The sequence below is a fragment of the Buceros rhinoceros genome, unplaced genomic scaffold, assembly GCF_000710305.1.
Source record: "Buceros rhinoceros silvestris isolate BGI_N320 unplaced genomic scaffold, ASM71030v1 scaffold7456, whole genome shotgun sequence".
NCBI classification, from domain to species: Eukaryota; Metazoa; Chordata; class Aves; order Bucerotiformes; family Bucerotidae; genus Buceros; species Buceros rhinoceros.
In genome coordinates, this window is record NW_010419245.1 from 15,777 (window position 1) to 25,695 (window position 9,919).

General features: G+C 42.8%; 1 protein-coding gene across 1 annotated transcript in view; it reads right to left on the bottom strand.

Annotated features, from left to right (window-relative positions):
- LOC104495808 (inositol-trisphosphate 3-kinase A-like) overlaps nt 1–8,318 on the bottom strand; it is a gene marked incomplete at its 5' end in the record, with an annotated part of 13,113 nt that extends 4,795 nt beyond the window's left edge. The window contains 3 exons of the mRNA XM_010138825.1: nt 3,985–4,189; nt 5,846–6,059; nt 8,222–8,318. Coding sequence (XP_010137127.1) covers nt 3,985–4,189; nt 5,846–6,059; nt 8,222–8,318 — 516 coding nt within the window. The remainder of the gene's footprint in view (nt 1–3,984; nt 4,190–5,845; nt 6,060–8,221) is intronic.
- Nucleotides 8,319–9,919: the final 1,601 nt, after the last annotated feature.

The following is a 9,919-nucleotide window of genomic DNA, read 5'->3' on the forward strand; positions in this document are numbered from 1 at the left end:
AGAGTGTGAAAAGGTGTATGAGCTTTGGGAAAGGACAGTGCAGGCATGCTTGTATCCAACTGGGTTCCTGGAGAAACTCGGAGTATGTTTTTCTGTCAGCAGCAAGGCTCAGTACAGAAGACGCATCCTGCTACTACAAAAACAAGTCTTTTGAAGTGCTGGTAGTGACCAGTTTGTGCTTGTGAGCGACAAGTAAATAATAGCAGCGCATGAATCAGAGGTATCTGTCAACACAGGCTATATTAACATTCATTTTTCGAAGAACTTCCCTCTTGCTTCAAGAGACACAAATATGAGCTTTCGGGACACGCATATAAAATACAGCAATTACTGCAGCTGGTAGCCTGTATCCACTAAAAGTCTGCAGGATTATCAAACTTTATTCCTCTCCATCATATTAGTCCAATGAAACTCTTCATTTGCATTATAGGAATAAATCAACAGATCATCAAAATGTGTCCCCTCCTATGTCTTAAAAGTCACTGCACCAAAACTGGGTAAAGTCAGCTCCAGTTTCAGTAGGTGAAATACTATTTACACCACAGCAAAACTCACGTCCCAGTATATACGCACAAAAAGTCTGATAAAGCTACATTTCGAGATTTATCATGCAAGAGAATGAACTGACAGAAAGGCAAAGCCATGCAGAACAGCCTCCCACCTACCAGACTTTCTAACAGCAGAATAAACAGAATCTTGTTCCAAGGCTCTGGGCCAGATACAAGTGTGGCATGTCAGCCCGATGAGATGTGTAAGTTATGCAAGAGAATTTCAGCAGGTAAGCCATGAAAGTTAGGAGCCATCTGATCTGATGTATGATAATACTCATAATCTGATGTATGGTAACACACGTAGAAATTTGGAACTTAGTCTGATGCCTTGTACCTCTTCACTAGAGTAAGGTTGTTTTAAAAATAATTTCTCCCCATGCCCCAAATCCCAGAGTAATGACTGGAAATGGCTGCTGTGTGTTCGCTTTTCTTCGTTTTTTCATCTGGACAGTCTAGTTGCTTGCTTCCCTGTGGTTTAGAAACACTTTTCTGACTTAGTTCCTTTGCAGCGATTGGCAGCAAATGTAACCGTTGCCCATCTTTACTTGGTGTAAACAACATCACCATTTTGAATGGTACCATCCCTCATATTCTACACCAAGTCCCTGCAACACCTCTGAATGTGCCTGATCCTCAGAAGGCACTTGCCTGACTCACGCTTTAAAGTCATACCTTTGTCAAGGCCTCCACACACACTGTTGTGCAGCAGAGCTGTCCATTGCACAGGGCAGCTAGTGGGCCACCTGCAGCACTTCTCATTCCACGTGACAGTGACATGGCCAGCAGGATGGCAAGTTTGGCAGCTCCATAAAACAGTGCTACCTATCTTAACCTGTGTGGTCTTGCTCACATTCCTTTGCACACTTCCCTTAAAGGGCTCTGGGTTAAGGTCATGACCTAAATGGGTTCACAAAGATTTATTAATCAAGTTTGACGTCCTCTGGGGAAAATGGCTACAGCTAAAGAAATAGTACCAAAGGAAGAAGTAACTTCCCAAACTGCAAAGATCCAATGACAGAATGGTAAGCCAGAATTCCTTGTTCTCAGCCCCATGCATGTCTGCTCTGCACAACTATTAGTTTAGTGCTGTAGAGACAGTGTTTGCAATGTTAGCCTTCAGACAGCCCCTTCCAGAAAGGTAACCTGTGTTCTGAACCTGGCAGGCACAAGAGACTGAATGTTTCTCAAACCCAACAGTTCTTCGTATCAAAAACAGTTTGAAGAGTGACAAGTCCCGTATATGACCATACCTGACTTGATTTCAGAGATATGGAAGCAAGGGAAGGAAAAGAGATGGATCAACAATCTAGAGAGAAAAGGAACCCCACTGAGGAAGGAGTCCATACAGTGAAAACAGATCTCATTTACTGGCAGACACTTCACTGAAGGGCTTTTACGATTTCACTTCTGCTTCTTACTCCAGCAGCCACAGGGCAGGAATATTTCTTAATGATCAAACCCAAAATACCTGCTCAGCTAGGAATTACCATTGCACTCAGGGAGAACAACCACTAGCTGGCACCACAGCTCCTCACGGGCTCTGCTCTCAAAGTGGGGATCTCTGCAGCACGGCTTTGCTTTTCTGCAAGTACAGAACTGGATGTGCAGTTCAGCTACAGTGAAACAGAGCACTGAGTACTGACTTGCTATACTGCTTCAACCACTCACTTCTCTCACCACTTCTCCATGTATAAAATTAAGAGAATGAACCTACATCCCTCATAACAGCACAGGGAGAGAGAGGAAAAGGTAATGTACTGTGGTACTCCAAAGTATTTCCTGTGCTTCATCAAGGATTAAGTATTTGTGTCCTGTTTTGCATAGTTACAGCATTGTAGCAGCAGAGGGAAATATCACGCAGTCCATGCGGCATACTACCCACTTCTCCCACTTCCGATAACCAATCAAACCACAAAGAACAAGCCAGGAGGTCTCACTGGAGCTCCCTTGTGCTCTCTTAGCCAAGTTACTCTCCAGGAGTCAGCATACATCTCTATGTCTTCTACGCCGACCAACTATCTTTACAAGAATCTATGTAAGAGGTCTTAAGATCACCCGGGTTCCTGATTTCCTTACACAGAGCATCCAAAGATCTGAGTGGTATACAAATAAAACTGGTATCTTGATAACATCATTAGATGGCTAAAGGGTAAGATAGGAAACGTCTTCGCTGGACTGGAGCCAGATCATCTACCAGCCCGACAGTTCCTGCATGAGGATGCCTGCATCTAATAGCCAGGAGTGGGTGGCACAGTGTACAGGGGGCCAGCACAGCATGAGCTGGAAGCCCTAGTTCCTGTATCACAGCAAGAGAATCTGTGAATGACGAAGGAAGAACACAACACAGGGAAGCAGAGAAGAAAGCAGTGCTTAAAAGAACCTCTGTTTGTCCATGTCAACCTCTTTTATCCCTTTCTTCTTCCTGTGTGCTTGAACTAAGAAATGGAGCAAAAGTAATCCAGATTATAATTCACAGTGTTCTAACACACCTAAATTAAACATACATGCTCTGGGAACATCCTGAAATCACACAGGGTAACCCATGCTAGCTTCTTCATAGAGGTCCCATCATGGGCTTCAGGTGAAGCCTGAACAGTTGAACCAGCACAACTGCAGTACTCATCTGAGGTGTGGGTGTGTTTGGGCAGCCCTCACCATGCTCTGTGCTGCTACAGGTGCACTGCTATCTAAACCCCAAAGTAGTTTAAGGCTAGCTACGACAGGCCTATGCAAGCAGCAAACACACTTCTGGATTCCAGCAAGTGTTAACATTCAAGCGGCTGAGTTAGGTGGCAGTAGGTCCTAATGGGCTTCTGGGTAGGTATCTGACATTGCCATGGGGCACAACAAATATGAAGAAATAATGGGTAGGAAAGACAACTACCAAGGTTCTTCTGTGGCTGTAAGGTAGTATCCAAGGTATGGCACAGGGGCAAAACTTACCCATCAAGAACAGCAGATGGACTTTGTTGATAGGGAAATTTTATTTTTGTTTGTTTTGGCTTTATTCCAGTTCCATCTATACCGGATATTGTCATATACTTAAAAGGAAAAGGGGTTTCCTTGATGCCAAGAATATCTAAGCAAATGCTTTCAACATGCCTTGCAAATAAACATTACTGGAACAAAGACACTGTGATTCACGTAGAATAAATATGTATCATTCTTGGATAAAGAAGGTAATTGCATAGGGAGAGGCAGTTATTTCTTCAGTTCTGAAGTTAACTTTGCTGACACTACTCTGATATAATTACAACAGAGGCTTTTTAAACCACAATATACTGAACTCTGGTTTCAATTTGTGCATTTTCACATAATCCTTTAGAAAACTCAACTACTGATGTGCAAAAGCTTTTTGATTAATCTACAAGTTTTTGATGAATCAACTGAACAAAGGTCAGCCTCCAAGAACTGGCAGAAGTGAAACTATTACCTTAATCCCTTCAATCCTAAAGCCCAGGTTGGCACTAGAACTGATGGTTTCCCTCCACTGCATGTATCGGGGTTTGGTGACAGCATGCTGGGCATTCTCTTCAGCCGTGGGAGCAAGAGGATCCACTTCAATCATTTTCTTGTACATGTCCTTACGCAGCTTTGGTTTTTCACGGGCCTTAGTCAACTCTTCCTCCAGGTATGTCCTGCAAAAACAGACCAGCAAAACTGTAAGGACTCCCCAGATAATTCTTTTCACAACTTTTAAACTGGCCTCAAGAAATGCCAAGGAGGAAAGTAAGTGTTATCATTACCCCAGTTTTGCATATGGGGAAACTAAAGAACACAGACTAGCGAACGTACAGGCATATTTGGTGAAACAGCTGCAGGAACGGGGAATTGTATCATTCACTTCTTGTTCTAACTATACCTTTACTTCCTATTACATGTTATTGTTATGTCCTGCTTACAGAATGCAAGAAAGCTGAATTCCTACTGTGCCATGAAACAGTATTTTCAGAGGACAGTTAGGAGGGATCACTTACAGTGAAATGGAAAGCAAATAAGTCTGCTGAAGTCTCACTGTCTTCTCAAAAAAACTACTATCAGTCATGTGTGATTTTTTCAGGCCTCAGAGAGCAATTAAGGTTTTACTTAGTGCATCACAGTGAAAGACAGAATCAGTCTTCATACAGTAAAAATAAAGAGTAAAACAGATTATCTGAGCAGTTCCAAACCAGAAGCAGTAACTAAGCGGAAGGTGAAGCGTGACAAATTTTCCACAATTTGCTGTTATTACTCAATCTGTTGATCTGGTAACCATTAGAAAAGCACTCAGTGTGTTTTGTGCATTCCACTGGACTCCTAAAGCTTGCACTCTATCAGGTGCCCAAAGTGTACTTTTTTCATCACAGTGTAATAAACCAGGCTGGTGTTTAGGAGTGCTGTCACTCGTTACCAGAATGTCACCTACTTTGAATAAGATATGTACTGTTGCAAATCCTTCTCCTCTTTCTTATGGGCATACCAGTGCTACACATTTCTACTCTGATTTAGCTGACAATTCATTAAAGATTTTAAATCTATTTGAAAAGGCTTGTCTGCACTCCTGTAAGTTGCATAAGTCATTTATGACAGTAGCTCTCGAGCATCTGAGCTGCCACCCAACAGATTACTGTAACAGTTCCTCTCTGTACTGTTACTCCAAGCTCTCAACAGATTCCATCTATTTGTTATGCTTAGATAACATTTTGAGGTTTCTTCTTAATCACAGACAAGAAAAGAAAAAGAAACTGAAAATCTGGAGAACAAGGTGATAGCATCATGGAGACATCAGAGAACAGAATAACAGGTCAGTCCTGAGCAAACGATCAACTGTTTTCTTTACGGAATAGTTCAATACCAGTGAAGACTCATTCAAGCTCTGGAAATGGGCTTTCACTTTGCTATTCAGTCAGTCACATTTGGAGCTGGGAATTCTACTCTTCATAGGTTTTTAAAGTCACTTTTTTTTGCATACACAAAAATTAAATGAACTGGCATTGAATGAATCATAATTTTCCCCCCCATGTATTATCAGGTCACTACAGAGAAACTTTGTCTTAAGTCACTCCTGACAATTGCTTAATGAGGACAGTTTGAGGCCATAGATCAGCTAGTTTTCAGAATCCATACACAATCAGGTAGCAGTGCGACATACTCCCCTGAGGCTGTCCAAGCGACTGCCAAACAAACAACAGGTTGTCTGGTCTGATTCCCAAGGTTTCAAAAATGTTACCAAACTCCTCTAGACAGAGCACAACCACATCCCCCCACTTCCTTCAAATGCACTGGGGTTAGAAAGCACTTTTTCATGTGCCCACCTGATCCCCATCTTGCAGTCCATCACAGAAGGCCCTTCAAAATCAGTAAGCAAGTCATCCAGCTGAATGTAGCTCTCGCCGTCTCTCTCCACAACTCCATGGAAGCAAGGGACGCAGGAGCGTAGTGGGTCTTTCATCAATCGCTCAAAACACTCCTTTTCATTCTCCGAGAAGCGTTTGAGAATCTTCCCACTATCAGCTGCCTTGAAACTCCCTAAAAAAGAAAATCAAACACATGCTGACAAGACTGACCCACAAATAAGAAAAACACTTTCCCCACCATTCCAGCCTCACCTACCTCAGCCTCATGACACCAGTTAAAGGCTTCCCCTGAACAGAAAAAAATGACATGCTTTTCATAAAAAAAAAACCCAAAAACCACCCAAGGCAAACAGAGGCATTGGAAGTGAAAGTCCATTTGGATACATTCCCACGTCAGAATTTACAGCTTTAAGGAGTGCAGCTGCTCCAGGCCACCGGGTTTTTTTCCATGCTGAACTTTGTTAGGGTATTAAACACTACTGCACTTACTAAAATGCACAGGAAGAAGCCAGAAGCCAGAATTCATTAATCCTCTGACAGGCTATTTTAAAGCTGCATAACACTGTCAGTGTTGGCTTTGCCCTTAATCCTCACATCGGTATACCTGCTGCACGTGTACAAACCAAGGCAGCACCGTCAATCAGTGATCGTTAAACAGCCACGAACAGGCCAGAAGCCAAGCACTGCCCTTTCTACACACACACGCTGCGGTTGCGCATGCATCTATCTTCAGATATTGACCTTCTCTGGAGCTCTGCTAACCTGCAGGTATAGCCTGTAGTGAAATTGGGGGTTTTTTATACCCTGTGCCTGAACGGTATCCAGTACAAGCAACAGTCTGCATAGGCCAAGAGTGGCAGTAATTAAGACTCCAGCTGTCTGGAGTCCCCTGTCCAAACACTCTCCTGTCCTGCAACCTGCCAATAATGTCTGAGAAAAAAAAAAAACAAAACCACACACATCTTTCATTCAGAGGTACCCTTTAATCTACAAAATAGATGTCAGTATAGCAGCCTCATTAATCCTGACACTAATGCTCAACTTTTATCACACCAGAATCCTTCAGCTGTTGCAAACCAGTTCTTTTCTGAAACATCCTAGAACTGGCGTTGCCGCAGCACAAGGGTGAGGGTGGTGATGGCCCAGTAGAAATAACTTGTCATATCAGAGAACAGCAGCTGCAAAAAGGATGGACTAGATACAACCAAGAAAAAAATATTTAAAGCAAACTAGAACAGTATCTCTCCAAATCAGCTTCTAGTAAGCTCTTAACCCTCCTCTTCCACCCTCTACACAAGCCTCCAGAAGGGTTATGATTACACATGACTCCTTACAGATCAAACCAACTCCATACAGACTGTGATAAAACAGCAATAAGACGGGGTCATCTTTGCGCTCTGTGTGATAAAAGTTAGCCCCACCAACACCACTGTGCAAAATGCAGATATCCCATTTCTAGCACTAAATAAATTCCCCTGCACAGCTTTGAAGTGCGCTGTATTAGTGCTAATGCATATAAAGAGGTGGTTCAGGTACTGCATTAAAGCACGATGCAGCGTAGGTGCCTGCCCACATGTGTACTAATAAATCCCACGCTCGCGCTTTAGGAACAAGGATTGCATAGGAAATAAATGAAGCACGAGAGAAGCAAATATGTTAACTTCTCTTTGCTGTTTTTTTTTTTTTCTGGCCTTTCAATGAAACAAAGCCTCCATCAGGAGCACACTTACCAACTTCTACAGGCACAAAACTAGAACCTACTCATTGTACTCATATAGTGAACAATAACAGACTCACAATGCAAACACCCAGTCAGCAAGTTGATTTTCACCAGTCCTGTTTTCTACCCGAGAGTTTACATTCAGATGAGGGATTTGGGGTTGGTGTTAGAAACACTGTCCTTGCCAGGGCTGAGGTACATAAAGGCACGTAACATTTCCCACTAGGAAAGTAACATATTGATTATTCAGTCAAGAAAGATGATCCCATACCACAACCAACAGCAACAGACGAACTAGGGCTTCAAATCCCCAGTCCCTCTTGTTTCTCTCTAACAGGTATTTTACATCTGTTACCTTACAAGGATGCACTGGCAGCCTGGCCCTTCTCCAGAGTCTGACCATTGCTTCCTCACTCATCTCATTATTCAGGTATATCACTGCCCCTTGCCCATCCTCACCACAACTGAAAGAAAGATGTTGTATTTCACAGGGTTACATGATGTTGCCTGCTTCCTTTTCACCAGAAGGAAGGAAATAGAGAAATACTGAAATACTGTCTTCCTTGTGCTGCCATCCCCACTCCGAAGACAAACACACTGAAGACTCATCTCACCTGTATGCCCAGCTAGCTGTACCCACGAGTAGCGTTTCTTGAAGGGACTGATGACTGGTAAGTTAACCATGGTTTTAATTGTATGCCATGCCTTCTTCTGGAATACAAAGAAAATAAAGTTAGGCAAAAGCTGAAACCCTGACATGCCACAAACCTACTACATAGCTGCACACACACTGAATTGTTCCTCACTGATTTTTAAGTGCTCAAAGGTGGAACCACCAAAGACACACTGTGATTATCATTGGAAAAATATGCCCATAAAACCAAGAATGGACAAATACTTAGATATAATGCTGTAGCATCCACAAGAAATCTGGCTGCAAGAAACGAAAAAAAAAAAAAGCCATGCTGCACATCATAGGCCTGTTCTTACCTACACCTGACCCCCTCTGTGTCCAAGTCACGCAGTATGAGGATGGCAGATGCTGAACACACACTTACAAACATTTAAGTTTCCATGAGACGTGAACATAAGCTGTTTGCCACTGTCAGCAACACTTCCCTTTCCCAGAGAACTTCAGCATCACATCATGATTAATGGCTTTGACTGAGCAGGTGAGCCTTACTGTGACAGATGCACAGAAAATGCATCTCTAGTTGGACACAGAAGTCACCCAGGTCCCTCAGCACCCATAGACAGTGTGCTGTAGAATCCACCCCAGGTCACGGGTTTTCCTGCTCTTTTCCAACTTCGTTACTTTTTAACAAAGCTTTGGCGGCCACACAGTGCAGCTGGTCCGGGAACCACTGCAGGCAGATGGGGAAACAGAACAGCTGCTCACAAACAGCAGCTGAGTGCTCTGTCACAAAGGAAGAAAAAAAAAAAAGGAGAAAGTGAAAATGTCTCATGCTCTGGAACTGAAACCTGGGTGAGAGAGAACCACAGCCCATTGGCATTCACGTTACACTCTGAGGGATCCCAGTGCTTTACAAACAAGGACCACAGGCTCCTTTCTTCTGTCACTAGAACACAGTAACTGTCCATAAAAATGGAGCTGCACAGTATTCGAGCATGACAATGTAGTGCTGAGGGGGTTTTGCTGAGATCAAGCATAGTTGGGGATTAAGCCACATTTACCAAAGTGTTTATCAATGGCATGACTGGATTCCCCACAATCAGAGAGGTATTGATTTCACCTTAAATGAATTTAGAACATTGTTCAATGCCTGAAAAATCCACCTTCAAAGCAATCATGCCCTCTCCAGCAGAGATATTGATCTGACCTATTGATTTAGGTGCTTAGGATACCTGATTTCTATTTTCTTCCTCACTGTATTTCTACAGAAGTGAAAAGTACAGAAGTAAAATTGCAGGCAATGATACACAGGCAAAACACAGCTGTCCAGCTCACACTCTTACCATTCACCCTTCCCCAAACTTGTTCACTTATACCATGTTTCTTATAAGGTATCCTCTAGCAGTGCCACCATCTAAGAGCAAAAACCTGCAGCCACCTTAGAATGTATCAAGTGGATACGTGAACTCACGGACACAAGTGATCTTTCTTTTAAGGAATTGTCTTCACAAGGAAGCTTGAAGTTATGCTGCAAATTAAGTTATGCTGACGTAACAATATCATCACCATGTGAGCACATTTATTCTGAGAGATTTCTTCTTCCTATTTAATTTACCTTGGTTTTGAATGCAGTTCAAGCTGAAATGAAGTTACTTGTGGTCTGATCTAAGTGTCCCGC